The 16,272-nt window shown below is 32.2% G+C and overlaps 1 protein-coding gene across 1 annotated transcript; it reads right to left on the bottom strand.

The window, feature by feature from the left end:
• On the bottom strand, window positions 1-8,452 carry LOC124836126 (protein argonaute 10-like). Its single transcript, XM_047311212.2, has 22 exons — window positions 8,254-8,452; window positions 6,678-7,241; window positions 6,168-6,376; window positions 5,844-5,993; window positions 5,595-5,728; window positions 5,239-5,348; window positions 5,042-5,148; window positions 4,821-4,959; window positions 4,625-4,741; window positions 4,152-4,259; window positions 3,978-4,049; window positions 3,659-3,781; window positions 3,413-3,572; window positions 3,151-3,272; window positions 2,704-2,841; window positions 2,467-2,609; window positions 2,218-2,280; window positions 1,318-1,381; window positions 1,100-1,235; window positions 907-980; window positions 528-654; window positions 1-434 (listed from the first exon to the last, which is right to left on the bottom strand). Exons 2-22 carry the CDS (start codon window positions 7,110-7,112, stop codon window positions 241-243), a joined length of 2,925 nt encoding a protein of 974 aa, XP_047167168.2. The 5' UTR covers window positions 7,113-7,241; window positions 8,254-8,452; the 3' UTR covers window positions 1-240.
• Window positions 8,453-16,272: the final 7,820 nt, after the last annotated feature.

Here is a 16,272-nt window from a genome sequence, read left to right as displayed (position 1 = left end):
TCTGTAAAGGCCTTATGGCAAAATTTTCTTCAAAGATTGACAGAATTTTTTTACAATGGCAAATTTGACATCTATAAAACCTAAAAATACTTGTAGGAATTCATTCTAAGCTAATCCTGAAGAACTGTAATCATGGATCTATGGATGGAAACCTACACGACTAATGTACAAAGTAATAATTTCTTTCCTACCATGTTGATGCCTCCCTACCCTTCTACCAAGGCCAGGCCACTACGCAGTCTAACAGTAAAACATCACTCTCTTCACATTTTCTTTCAGGTCTGGCAATGGCTTCACGCTATAATCTCCAGCTGCTCGTGTTCCTTTGGAACCATGACCATTACCCTCACCTGTAGAACCATTCTCTTGCATATCTGGTTCCATGTAGAAACGGGCTCGAAAGGCTGCTAAATGCGCATAATATGCTGGGGGAACTGCACAACAACGATTCCACCCAATTCAGTTCTAAACTATTCAAGACAAATATAAAAATGAAAAATTACATAGTAATTGAAATATGGACCTACCAACAGATACTGAGCGTGTACACCTTGCATATGTATAACAAAGATTGTTTGTCAAAGACTGAATTCCATCTGCTGTGAAGTTGTTTTCATCCCACAGAACATGATAATGAGCTGGCCGACTAGTACCCTGAATGTTAATAGAAACACATGTTTAGATTTTTCCAAGATTTAGCAAAGCATATCACCAGTTTCATTCTGGGTTAATCTGTATTCCTCCTGTGTTAAAAAGTTAAAACTTAAGTGGGTTAAATCTGAATGTTAAAACATCTTGTTATACTTTATTCTCCCTCTAATTTTAACTGTTATAATATTTCTTTCCATTATCAACCCTCATTTGTAATCATAAACACTGGAAAAGAAGGTAAAAACCATCTTTTACCTGGATGCCAGCATGACTGCAGAGATAAAAATCAAACTCTGTTGGATGGCAGATTTTGGAATCAACAACAGTCCCTGAACGAAATTTAAAACAAGAAAACTCCAATCCATTATTAGATATTCATTTTAAAATGGGAAGAATGATTCAGAAACGGCATCTCTGTGCAGAAGCATCTAAGGAATGTGCAACATACCAGGCAATATATTCCCACTCCTATCAGTGCTGCTTCTGTCCCTGTGGTTGTTTGCGAATAGCCGAGTATGATGCCTTTTTTGCACGACTATGAAAGTTACTGGAGGCTGGTAATTTGGTTCTAAGGAAGCACATGCCTACACAGAATCGCTTCTCAGAACACATTTTTGTTATAAAAAGAACATAAGTGCTAGATGATAGAAAGCACGTGATACTGACCTTCCTAATCGCATCCAACTCATAAAGTAAAACTTGGTAAAATTGTCCTTCACTGACACCGTCCCTGTTCAAATGTCAATGTTAATATCCTGGTAACACTTCCATCAAACTTTAATGTTTCAGAAAGCCAATGTCCTAGGTAAGATACACATGTGAACTAGCCAAGATTGTTTTAAGAAGCCAATATCTCTAATATCTAAAAATAAAAACATAATTTTAACATTTCAAAATAATATGATTACAATTTTACAAAAATACAGCATAAAAAACTCAAAGAACTTTATCTTGGGAGGCAAAAAATTAAAAAATGAAATAAAACCTTGGTGCAAATTTGTGGACTTTTAAAATCTGGAGATTCTCAATAATTGAAAGTTACGTGCAGAGGGTCTACTTGTACATGGTATTCTACGAGACTAGAACTAGAATTTTAATGGAATGCCCCTGAAATATATGAATTAAAGGAAAACCATTTGAGATGTTTTATGCACTTGATTTTGCCAGCTATATGTCATTATCCCTCTAGTAGACATAACATAAATTATGTGGACAGGTGGTGCAAAATTGGCCGAAGGAATGAGTTCAGAAAACATCTGCAGTCGTTGAGATAAAATCCATGTAGAAGTCAAAACAATGAAGCTGGCCAGTGAAAATTCCATGTATAGAAGAAAAAACATGGGCTGGAAGCCTAAAAATATAGGAAACTTACTAACAAATTCTACACATTTCAGTGGTGCTAAGTTTTGTAATGGCTTACTCCATCTAACAGCAACTCAATGTTTAATGTAATTCTAATAAAAATCAATGGCAAGTACCAACTAACCAATTCAACAGAGGAGCTTCAACCTACCAACAGAAATGTTATGCAAAATAGATCTTTCTTCATAAATTAAACATAATGACCTGTAAAATATAATTCGTAGCGGTTTTTGTCCTGTTGCCTTTCTGAAGGAAACAAGTAAATCTCTGCACAAAAAAAGACATGTTAAAATGATAAACTAAGTAATTGCGAATGAGTATGAGAAATTACTTGTACGTAGAGTCTTTCAATAAAAAAAATGGTAAACTAAGATTTAACATAATTAAAACCCATCACCCAACAGTCTAGAATGATGTTCAGAATTAAAATAGTAAAATTAATATTTTTAGTACCGGATCATGCCTCCACTAACTGTGCCACGAACAGGGTCGTGCCAAGTTTTGTACAAGTCTTGTATGAGTTCCTGCCGATGAGCTTGAGCGCACACTAGACCAGCGTATTTTGTTACTTCAGGCCAGTCCTGAGATGCTACTACCTACAGCTTGAGCAATCATTATCAGTTGCTGAAATCATCAATGACTATTGCATTAGAATAAAACAAATAAGGATAAAAAGATTTAGATTAATACAGCTGCAATTGAAGGGCTTGAGTCTTCGCCGTTTTCAGGGTGGGTTACATCTGCTCCGAAAATTATGGTTGGTATGTCACTGACCAATGGTATTCTGCAGCTCACAGCATCAAGAAGTACAGTATTTCTACCGCCCATCTGCACCAGGAGGAGGGTAAGCGGCCACTATTTAGTTATTGAATGCATTTATGAGAAGTAACAGCAATGATAACATGAATACCCAAAAAGTAAGGATCATAATTTCCGCAACATAACCAAGCCTAGTATTTGCCTAACAATTTCTAACTCTATTTTATACACTAAAAAACATGAGGTTATTAAGGCAATTATGAAGAAAAAAACAGATGGGAAATTGCCTGATAATTAATAGAAAATTGAAGAAGACTTCAAAGTTCAAACAATGGTTTAGTCAGGATAGGTAGTTTTTTGATTGAGAAGTAAACAAACCTTCACATTGATCTTCAGAGACACATTAGCTAAGTACTGTTTAGTGATTTTGAAGACATGCTTTGTCAGACAGCATTGTGAAATTAGCCCAAGATCAGTTTCACAAATTCGCTTCAGATCACCTGAAAACAAAAAACATTTAAATGAATACTCTGCATTATAAGTCGGAACATCTTGTGTATCATGTCAACTCAAGCAAGTAGTAGTCGGTGATTGATACCATACAACAATCATAAAGGTATTATCAATTCAAATGGCTTACCATAGAGTGAACCGTTATTGTCTGGCAATATTGCTAACAATAGCTCCAATTCCTTTCCTTTAGTTTTGCTCGCAGAAACATGGTAAACATGTTTCAAAGCTTTCTCTACCTGTTCAGGCTTGGCATTGTATATGGGGATAACAGGCTCCGGATTAAATTCCTAAAAGAAAAGATATGTTACTGAATATCAGTAAATTCTTCCTATCAAACACAGACAAAATGATAATAAAATAGATTGAGGAATACCATGCCAGATACTTGACACATTTGAGCAAGCTCGTTACAAAAAGTGCGAGCAACACTATCTTGCACACTCCTTGAAAAATTTATGCATGCCCACCGGCTAACAGTCATTCCATTAATCATTTTCTGTCAATTAAAGATTTAAGAGTTATACACCAATTCTGCGAGCTATCACAAGTTCTTGGTCTAAGCGAGAATAGCAGATGTGTTGGAATAGATGAAATAAACCAAAGCTATCTCAACATCAAATTAAATCAGAGAAATGGCCAAAAACAGCTATAAAACAGCTGAGGAACAGAGAAACGTAATACCAATACATTACCTTGTTCATCATATTCCATTGACCAACTTGGGGTAAACAGTTCTTTTCCTTCCCACTTTCGTGATATTTAAGCTGAAATCGAAAGTACGTTAAATCAGTGAATAGTAGCGAAAAAGTAAATTAAATTTTCAGTAAATGCAATAAACCAGATCTATAGAAGGGAAAGTGCATTACCCAAGGGGCTGGAAGAATTCTCGCTTCAACTGAAGCCAGCTTTTCACTGATTTTAATTCCAAATTCTTTTGCATACGGATCTTGATCATAAGCATTATGTTGAATGGTCTGCTTGTATGAAACCCACATAAAAATAAAATAAACAAATCTTTATTATTTATCATGTACTTAAGAGAAAAATACATCTGTGTGTGTAAAAAACATAGCTAAATGTATTTATCCTTCATATAATCTAAGGTTTCATTTGTCACATCACATAAAAACACAAATTACTAAATTCTCATAAAAACCATGAAGAGTAGAAGTTTGCTGAGTACTTTTAGAACTAATAATGAAGACATGTTTAATGTAACGGCCCTTCCCTTCCTAATTGTTCTGCAATTAAATAGGCACAGGTGGGAAGTGGCTATTTTGTGAAAGTTAACATTAAATGAAAGGCTAGCTTGTTGTAGTGAAGCTTCCAGCTTAAATACCCGTAAAATGTCATTTTCACGATCACGAGGTCTCTGGCAAGTAACTTTCAATAGAGCAGTAATTTGCTTCTCGTTCAATCTTTTTGTATAGCGTTGCCCCTCAACAATTTTGCAAGCCTAGGGAACCAGAAGCATATAACATTAAACATTGCGAGAATGCTGAGTGAATAATTCAATTACCAGGAACTTTTCCTACCTCCATAGGCAAATAGTTGGCCTTCTTCTGGTTTCCCACTTGGAGGCAAGGAAGGTGAGTATATTGAATAGTGAAGCCATACATCTCTTGGAAGTATTCAACTACTGATTTCATAGTTGAGTTCTCATCAACAGGAAACCTAAAAAATACCTCATTATCAGTGATCTAACGGAAGATCACTATAACTTCTACGAGGGCTAATAGGAAGAAAAACAACTTACACAAGTTCTCTTGTTGGTTGAGAAGTCAACCCTGAAACACGATATTTTCTTCTCACACTCCCTCTATGTGTTACTTCAACTTTTACTCCTCTAAGGGCTTTCTTAATCTGTTAGACGTTAAAAAGAAGCTCGTTAACTTGATCAATATTGACAGAATAACATATGAACTTAGCATCCTCTGTCACTGTACTAATTACCTTAATACGATCAGCATCTGACAACGGCCTTGACATCACATCTTTCCCTAATAGCTGCCCAACAAATTCCACTACTGGAAGTGGCTCAATAAATGCAGCAGATGCCATATCTATGAAATGCAAGATCACAATTAAGAGAAAAATTAAATTTATCAACTTATTTTATTTGGGCAAATATTTCTATTTTCATTCTAAGTTTGTACCTCAAATTACAAAAATTACACTTTATTTCTATTTATTTTCTGTTTTCGAAGATGTGTAGGAAAGAGAACAAATTTTCAAAGTAAACAAGCCCTAAATTTTACTGTAATTAGACTACTTGTATAATTAATATTTAATCAATATAAGCAATGTACCAATATTGAGGGAGAGTCCCATCTGAGTAGGCCTTATGCTCTGGTAAAATCCACACCATGACTCTAATCCCTCTCCAAGCCGTTGCGGTGTTCTAATATCAGGTGAAAAGAAGGACCTTCCAATTGGGCAATACCTTTAGAAAATGTAGTCATGGTAAGATAAACAAGATTTTAAGCTTCACTTCATTAAATATATCATTTCTTGAATTTTTATAGTTTATTATATCCCCTAGACCAATATTATAGTACCTCTTAGTTGCCAGCTCTCTTAGTACAATGTCCAGGATTTGAAGTGCCTCTTGGGGTGCATCAGCACGCTTACCAGCTAGGAACTGGCCCAAGTGATGCAAGTTTGCCCGAGCAACAAATTTGATCACCACCCTGTACTCTCTTTCCCTTCTGAAAAATGGCCAAGATGTCAGTTGAAATAGAACCTACCGACACAGATAAACATTTTTCGGTTTTTTCTGGTTACGGTACAAAAAGGGGTGGTTGTGTTTGTTTGTCTGAGATGATAAGGGAGAGAGAAGAAAAGAAAAATATTGAAAGTGATTATGAGCAATAAATCCTTACTTGGGGCCATTGACTCCTTCCTCTTCATCTACAAGCTTAATCTTAAACTCTCTCCAAGCAAAGGGAAGCTGCCCTGCTGTGTACAGACTTTTTCTGCCATCATATGCTGGGAGTCTCATCCCCAAGTCAGACTCTTTATAGAGCCTCACTAGTTCTGCTATGATAGACCTGTTCACTGTTTTAGAAGACACTTCTGGGGTAATAGCAACCTTCAAAATAAAGGCAAACATAATGACATTAAATTAAAGCAAAAAGTATAATAATAATAATAATAATAATGATAATAATAATAATAATAATAGGGAACAAAAGCCTCAAAGGAAAATTTAAAGTCTCATTAATAACACTAGAAGAAAAGGCCTGCAAAAGCAGAACCCCTATAAGAGGAAAATCACAGGATGAACTTAAATGCATGCTGCCATAGAGGGCCCAATAGTTGTGCACTCAGAACATCCAATTTAATTGCCTTATCAGTATAGTGAAACATATATATCAAGGAAAGGATCTTACATCATATTGGTTCAAGTCCTTGTCTGGTAACTCTGCAAAGAAGTGGTTAGCCTTCACAATGCATTTTGTCCCAACTTGTCCATATCCAGGCCTACGAGCAAAGCTCAAAGACTTGCTTGAAGTGGGAAAACCCATATCAGAGATGAAATCATTTTCAACATTCCCATTTGCACTACTTGTAAGTGTTGCAGTGCATGGTCTGCTTCTAGGCCTCATCATAACATCTCCTTGATCGGGTTTTCTGCCACCTCTCCCCCTTCTTCTTCCCTTGTTCTTTGAGTGAGGCAAAGCTTGGCTATCGATTTCTAGTGGCGGTGGACCTTTGCCATTTTGGGCAGCTTTGGTTGTCTTCTTGGCTGGATTCATGGGATTCTGCAGATGGGGTTTGATCACAAGGTGTTGCTCAGAGCTTTCTTTCATCTGCCTCACTGGCATGTTGGCCTGGTTGATGAATACTTAACTCTCACCAGAATATGTACAAACAACAATAGTACAACAAACTTGTCCAAGGTGACAAGCTTCACAGTAAACCAATTTCACACTCTTAGCTTTTGCTTGTCATGTCTGCCAAACAGTACCAATTGCTTCAGATAAGAATGCATATACAAAGATGGCAAATGTAATTATTACGTTGGTATAATCAGCAGTAATTACTGTGCATTAACGAGAATGATCAATGGCTTGATTTGATGTATATAATCAGACGAAGAAAATTAGTAAGGGAGAAACTGAAAACTGGCATTGTATTGTATCATTGTATAGTCATACAAGCATTACCATTCCTTTGCAAAACTGAAAATTCATTTTTTCACCCTTACTTCCCAAGCAAATCCAAAAGTGGTCATGGTAGTAGAAACATACAGCTATACAGGACCATAGAGCAAAATAAGGCAAAGAAAAGTAATTTCGACAGCAACATCTTCTCGCCTTTGCTTAAAGTTGAAAAGCCAGAAGACAAGGAAATCTCAGTGCTAATTAGTAGCCCAAAACATTAACTGTACAACACGAAATATCACAAAGAGCAAAAGACAAAAGAAAAATAAGCACGATCGTTCAGTGAGGAAAGCCAATGACAACTATGAGCAAGGAATAGAAGAGTCAATAATAAAATGTGATTAGACATGTGAGAAACTCGGAAAATGGAAATAACCAGAAGACAAAACCAGTTCTTACAGACTTGTCCCCTGCCGAAAACTGAAAATTACCAAGACGACGCACATGTGCAGACACGCAACCATACTTTTTTTAAAAAAAGACAACATTACAATGCATGGATTGCGAAGACAAAGCTGAAACCTTCACTACACAGGACTACCATGAAATTGAGAAAAAGGAAAAGAAACCACCAGCACAAAAACAAAATCACTGTCAAATATTTTCACCAAGAAAATAAAGAGAGAGAGAGAGGGAGAGAGTGAGAGAGAGAGAGAGAGAGAGAGTGCTGGTAGCGCTTGCTTTAGACAAAATGTTTTTCCATTAAAAGCCTTGAAGTTACAGAAACTGAAAACAAAACTGAACACCAAGCAGAAGTGAAAATGAACATGAAAATGAATAAAAGAACGAAACTTGAACTCACCCGGTTTCAGCAGAAGGGCTTGTGAAACATGGGTAGTAAGGTAGACGTGAAGGGAACGAAGGAGGGGTAGAAACAGTAGAAAGGGTGTGTTGGTAGAAGCAGGAGATTGAGAACTTTGAAAGAGAAAGAAGAAAGGAAAGGGAAGGTGGGTAAGAAGTAGCGTTGATGATGATTATGATGATCTTATACACGCATGCAAAGCGCTTTTTGTTCTTTCTTTATCACGTGTAAAAGGCTTTCCCTGCCTCTTTGCTTTACTTCTCTCTCTCCTATCAGTTTCGGCAGCCTCGGATGGCACCATGCTCATACTATATCATATCACTATTTTTCAATAAATAATTACTTCTGTTAAATCTGTATTTGGGACTTTAATTTTTAAATTTATACTTATGAAAGAGTTCTTATCTAAGATTCAATTTTTTTTCACATACTAATAACAATAATAAATGTCATTTATTAAAATAATTTTATTGTCTTAATAAATACTCCATGGGTTCTTTCTTAATTATATAGGTTTTTAATTCAAATTTTCACTTTATTTATTTATTGTTGGTAAAGTTTAAAGTTACGTTAGTTATTTTTTACCAACTATGAATTCAGATTTTCAACTTACGCATTTTATGTCGTGCTTATGTGTCTTTAAGATATACCACTTCTGATAAGATATTTTTAATATATTTTAAAATATTGAAAAATTGAAGACAGGTAGAAAGATAAAAAAATTACAAGGGTATCTAAAAATTATATCTTCATTTTTTAAAAATTCAAATAAAAATAATAAAATACTCTTTATATTACAAAGTTACTTTATGATTAATATTTTTTCATTCTATTTATTTGGACAGAAACAGATTATTATAAATATAGAAGCTAAGTTATTTTTATGGGAAAAAAAGAGACATTTTATTATAAAAACAAAAAATATGTTATTTCGAATTATTTAAAAAAATATATTTTTAAATTGTAAAAACTAATATCTTTAGTGGTTTGTATATTCAAATGTTTAACGACACTTACTAGGAACCAGAGTAAGTATTTTTTATTTGTTAAAAATATAAACATATATCCTTAGTAAATATAAATATTTGGTATAATGTATGTGAAATGAATTAAAAGCAAAAAAAAAATTATTAGCAATGATTAAAGTTGGTCGAGTTAAGAAAAAAAGAGTAACATTTTTATATTAGTAGAGTTGAAAAATATTGTAACTTTGAAGTGATAAAATGTGAAGTAAGTTGTATTCTAAAATTTAAATTTTTTACCAAACTAAAAATTAATTTATATGTTACTCTTGGAAACCAAAGGCACTTTTAGTTTATTTTGATGAATGAGAAAAGAAACGGTAAATGTAAAAGAAAAGTTAATATTATATATATATAAAGTAGAGGGGTGGGGTCCATAAGCGTAACCGAGGATAATATAGAAGGGAAGAAGAATAATTTGAAGTTGCAGTGCTGTTTCTTCTCTTGCAGGCTTAGCTAGGCTTCGTATATTTCTGCTTTCTTTCTTTATTTTTTTATTTTGTGGTTGTGAAGGTTTTCTCTACTTCCAATGTGGTTGTCACAAACCAATACTCATTTTCAGTTTGCGAAGAAGGCTTTGTAACGGTCCATTCAATGGTTTGGTTGGCTTTGGGTGAATGGGACCCACATTGTGTTGGGTGGTGTTGTGGACCTGGTCTGATTCAGTACTTGAGGGTCTACCACATTTGGTTGTTGACTAGGGAGGGGCCCAAGAGATCTACACTGATCATGACCTTGGCTTCAGATCGTGTCATGATGATCGTAGTTGGTGTTGTTCGTTGGGGTACCCACGGCGTACGTGGCTTCTCCTAGAGCTAATCATTGATGTGCGGGTGTATTGTGTCAAGATGAGACCGTGTTTTAGACTGGGAGAACTAGCTTTCTCTCATCACCAACCCACTTTCATTACAATTTCGGACCTTTTTCTTTATCTCATTTTCATAAAATTATTTTCTTATCATTTCGACTTTTACGATCCTGATTTTCTCTATTTATATGATGGATACTTAATAATTTTATATTCAGTTTAATTTAACTTGGTAAAATTCAATTCAAATATATTCTTACTCACTTTATTATCATGTTAAGATAATCAATTTAAATCTAACCCATGTCTACCAAATCCAGTTTATAAAATAAAGATAATTTTCACTTCCATATATGTTAACCTTATATTTATTCGGTGTGAGAACTTAAAAAAGAATTGCCCTTTTTAAAAAATTTATTTATCATTTGTCTTTTAACTCTTATAACCCATCATATTATATATATATATATATGGTTTGAGAATTATTCTATATACACCATATTGTTTTGTAGTAGGTGGGTGTGTTGAGGATGAAACTTTGCATTCAATCCATTGAGTTGTTGAGATAAAAAAAAATTGATTAAAAATATAGATGATTAAATAAATTAATATATTTAGAAATATATCAATTATTTATTATGATGGAAAGGATTATTTTATCTATTACTAAAATAGACAAAAAAAGGTTGAGAATATATGCTTGAGAAGTGAGAGTGCAAATTTTATCCCTAATATATACATACACAAAGAAATATGTTTATAAATAAAATAATTTTTAACTAAACAAAATGAGGTTCTATTGATGTTTTATTGCTATCTCTCGTTTTTAAATAAAAATAAATTTTAATTGGATAAGAATAAAAAAAACATAAAAATAAGCTACAAACATTTATTTTTTAATTTATTCGAAATTTTATTTGTTTACTTTTTTCTATCCTTAAACTTTTATGAGAATAGAAAATAGTTTGGATATAGTTATGATGTAAAAAATAAACACTTAATAATTTGAATATTATAATAATATTTTGAAATTAAATACTTAAATTTAAAAACTCACTTCATTATTCATAAATTTTATATGTAAAAATTTTAAAAATAACATTTGAGAATTTATATTTTATAATTTTTTAATTTAAATAAAATAAAAAACATTTTTTTTATACTCCACACTAATAATAAACATAAATTATAACTTTTTCATCAAAATTTAATTAGACAAATCATATAACAAATCAATATCAATCAAGATACTGGAAAAAAAAACTTTAAAACTTGTTTTTTATATATAATCTAAAGATAAAGATATATTAATTTCACGTGTTATTAAGAAAATTGGTTTAAGTATAGGTCGTACGCAACATTGAAATTTTGTGAGTTTTTAAAAAATACAAAAAATGTCAAGAGATAAAATTTAAATTTCAACAATCACAATCATTTACGTGCTTTCTAAGAAATAAAAGAAAAGTCATACAATTTTATACAGTCCTTTATCAAATAAAATTGTTTTTTATTGATATAATGTTTTTAAGTCATGTTCGTTTATCTCCTTTTTGTTAACAAAATTATTCAATGCAAATAAATTTTACACTTCTATGTTTCAAGACGATAATCTTATTAAAAAATATATACAGATATCACATTTTTTTATATAAAGAGAAGATACTTAAAAAAAAAAAACATCACACGTGTTATTAAAGACTTGACGAAATATCTTTTTTATAATCTTAATCCTATAAACAATAAAAACAATATCATAAAAGATCATACATGTTTCTCACTATGGTGATCATCTCACTCCAACTAAAAAAGCTTTTTACTTTATTATGATTCAAATTCATTAAAAAATACACTTCAATTAAGACTGTTTATTAAACCAACTATTAATACAAATTAAATAAATAATACTTTTTTCCTGATGGCCTAAAACAAAAGTTTGTATTGTTATATGCCTCGTCTGACCCTTGTCTCCATACATTTACAGAACTTTATCAAAGTAAAGGATGCTGCCACACATCCAACAGTTATCCTATATACATAAGTATCGATTACGGATAAAATATTATACCTTTCAATACAATTTTTTTTTTCTTTTGAAAGAAAATAGGGTTTTCTTATAGACACTTTCTAATCAAACATGATAAGCTAGTTGAAATTTAATAAAGGTTAATATGATTTGGACTTTATGGCCTGAAATTGGAATCAAGGTTAATATGATTTGGAATATTGACTTGCAAATGAAATCCATTATCGAATTTAGTCAATGATTTAACATGATTTCCAATCTGTTTCTCACTGAATGTGTTAATTCTATTCAGGTGAAGCTAATGATCAAATACTCTTTACAAATAGAATTGGAAAGTTTAGACTATAGATTTTCATATTGTATTTATAACATTTTTTATACTAAACAACACAAATATGTTTTATTTCATTTTCCAACGTCACCTACAATTATTTAAAAAATATATGATAATTAATCATTTTTATTTTCATCTTTATCTTTATGCATTAATGTCTATGTTCCAATACCTACCTCTAATTTTATGGAATTGATTGAGTGGAGAAAAAGATATTCTTGCACATGAGAGATTGCAAATTTGACCCAGCAATCAATGAACCAAAATACTTTTTCTGTTTTGATATTTTAGAACTTAAAAGTTATTTTTGATTAATTTATAAACTAATTTTTTTAAATATCTTTTTATATAATTAGTATTTAATAAAATCAAATTTAAATTATCATTTTCTTCTCAATTAAACTTTTATCTAAAATCTTATTATCAATCTAAAGACTGAGGTATTAAATTAAGACGTGTTGATTTAAATATGACGACATTTTTCTACCACAATTTTTTTATATATATAATAAACTAAACCACTTCACGATATAATAACAAAACTTAGAACATAATAAAAACTGAATATATATTTATCAGGACATTATCTTAATATATTTTCTTCACATTCATGTACTAATTTTAAATATATACAACAATGTAAATTTATGAGTTTTAATTTTTTTATATGTTTTTCTTTCTCGTTTATAATCAAAATGAGACTTATAATATTTTTTTATACAATTAGCATTTTATAAAATCAAATTCAAATTATATTTTCTTCTTAACTACATTTCTATTTAAATTTTTATAACCAATTAAATTAAGACAAGTTAGCTTAAATATAACGATATTTTTCCCTTACAAGTTATTTTCTTGCACGGATGAAAAAAAAAACTAACCCTCAGCATAATAATAATAATAATAATAATAAAAGAAACTGAACATATATATTTATTGTGACATTAACTATGTTTATTAGATACATGTATTTTACATTTATCAAATATGTTTTTTTTTTGTCATGTATTAATTTTAAATAAACAAGTCAAGTGAGAATTACATAAACATGTTACTAATTTTTTACATTTATAATAAAAGACTTTGAGATATACTTGAATTTCTAATACAAATACAAATAAGCAAAAAAGGAAAGTCTTATATATAATCGTAACATATTATACAAGTGTAATTCTTATTAGAAGATACAAAATTGTACAATAATTTTTTTACCATGATACTATTATCATTCTCTTATATTATATCCTTAAACCAATTTTTAGCAAGAGATCCATTATTTGTATTATACTAATCATTATATCTATTTTTGAATTTATTTACTAGTAAAATGAACTATTTTGTATACTGATTAAGAAAGTTAGTTACTATTATTTAATTTATTAATTGAATTTTCTTTTCTAAAATACCTTCATTAAAAAAAATGTTAAAAATGGCATATCAATTAATTAAAGGTTAAATATGTTTTTACTCCATAAACTATCAATTGGTTTTAGTCTCTTTTTCAAACTAAATATGTTTTCAGTCTCGTCTGTGTCAACGCCAAACATGGCAAGGTCATCGTCGAGTCGCATCAGGAGTTGTCCGATGGCAACATCCGGAAGAGTGGCAAGCCCTATTAGAGAAGATGAAGTCCAACGAGGACCCCGAGTCCGCCACTGTCAGAGGCATTTTCGAAGAGCTTGGCTCTGCGATTGTTGGCACAGGACCCAATCCCGAAATCGTTGACATTGTCACCATCGATCCCAATTCGTACGAGATGCGGGTCGAGGAGCGCAATTCGAGTTCGTACCCGGGTTTGCCCGATTGGGTGTTTTGTTGTTTCCTTCTTGAATGCCAATTACTCCATTTTGTTCAAATGAATTCAGAAATAGGAGTGGTAATCAGATAATGGGTTGAATGAGTTGTTGTTAAGTTGTAGCTAATGAATTGAGCTTGTGTTGATATTTGTGATGCGGAAGGGAGGAGGGGAGGGTCGTCGGTGGCTGAGGAGGCTGTGGGAACATCCATGGTGGGGGAATGGGGTTGGGTTGGTGGAACGGGAGAAAATCTGAGAAGATTGATGTCAGAAAAAAAAATTATGTGACACTCGATCGTTAGTCAGCTCAACATTTTTTTAACGCTGTTAGTTTTTTAGGACAAAAAATTATGATTTCCTTAAGGAAAATGATCAAAATATAGCTTAGTTTGAAAGAGGAACTAAAAACAAATTCTTTTGATAATTTAGAGACTAAAAACATATTTAACCCATTAATTAAATTATAGTTTTGAAATCATATCATTAAATAGAATAAATGGCAATTTGTTTATATGTTTGTCAATGAAAAGCAAGCTTGTGTTATGTACAAGTGAATCTGAATAAAATAAATATTAAAAATACAAAAGATTAGAGAGAGGTTCAATACCTAAAAGACTACTTGGTACAATGTATATTTCAGACGTTGTCGCTTGAGGCTAGCGAGCCAACACCTACAGTGTAGGGACCACTCATTACATTCTCACAGAATCCAACCTGAACATCAAGTCAAAGAATTCAATGTCTAAAGAGATATATTTAACTACAACAACTTTAGCAGCCTGCTAAGACTGAGTGAGGACCATTCGGATGGATGTCGTTTACTTCACAGAATGGTTAATTTTATTTCAACTCTTGGTGTTGATAGTTTTAAAATTTCATTCAATTTTACTTTTCATATTCATTTAAATATCGCAATAGGCTAATAGTTATTATATTTTCATGTGTGGTACTAATAGGAAGTAATAATTAAAAAATGAATAATAAAAGAAAGTATATTAATTTCAGGAGAAAGAAGACAGCAATAGTTAATGTTTGGGATTGTCTGCACGCTCACAATGTTCCATGAGACATTTTATTCAGTAAATCATCCGAGAGAGAGCATTGAGAATTGTTTTTGTTAGGAGGCATGGGCGTGTTTTGTTCCGGCACGTAGACAAACACATGGTAATTTTGATGACACAAAAGTTGTAGTGGATTAAGAAGGAGAGAGAGGAGGATGATGGGCAAGGTAGTGGTTCCTTTTTTGGGCTTTGGGATTTGTTTTTGGTACAATGGACTAAAATAATGTAAGTGTGTTTGGTTTGTGCTCCTGCTTGTGGACAAGGAAGGGGCATGTTTGAGATTGATGATGCTTCCCAGTGGTGGAGACGTGAGTTCCCAAGCAAACCAAACACGGCCAACTCAAGTGCGTGTGGTGGGCCCATTCTTTCCACACACACAACACATCCCAACAATATTCCACATTTTCCACTGTTGCATTGCATTGCATCCTATCCTATCATATCATATCATCCTTCTCCATTTCAATGTTCTTCCCTTCTCAATCAAAGGATATAGGACTGAGTGGTGTCCGTTGTGTTGTGCTTACATTATTCATGGACACGACCCACAGCACCATGGCCTTCGACTTTCACATAAACAATGTACCTAGCTAACCTATCTATCAACTTTCAATTTTTAACATTTTCTTCCATCACGTGAAACCCATACCAAGACAACACCCTTCCCGGCAAACCACTACTCATTTACCCCTCATACACTCACAAACAATTCATTCTTAAACGTTTCGTTTGGTACGCTAAAAAAAAGTTCATTTACTCCAAAATCTCATGCCACAAACCTTTATTCAATTATGTCACTTTCATGTCTTGTTGTCTTCCCATCAACACAAGCTTTAAAACCCAAAGGTTATACTTTTTGTTGGTAGGTAATCCTTATTTCAAATACTGTACGTTTTAAAATTTAAGTTAATTTTGTTTTAATTTTTTAAAAATATCTCAATGTACATAACTTATTTCTTAAAGTATTATGAAAATT

Source organism: Vigna umbellata, chromosome 8 (genome assembly GCF_029865625.1).
Source record: "Vigna umbellata cultivar VRB3 chromosome 8, Vumbellata_1.0, whole genome shotgun sequence".
Taxonomy (NCBI): Eukaryota; Viridiplantae; Streptophyta; class Magnoliopsida; order Fabales; family Fabaceae; genus Vigna; species Vigna umbellata.
This window is presented reverse-complemented; position numbering and strand designations above follow the sequence as displayed.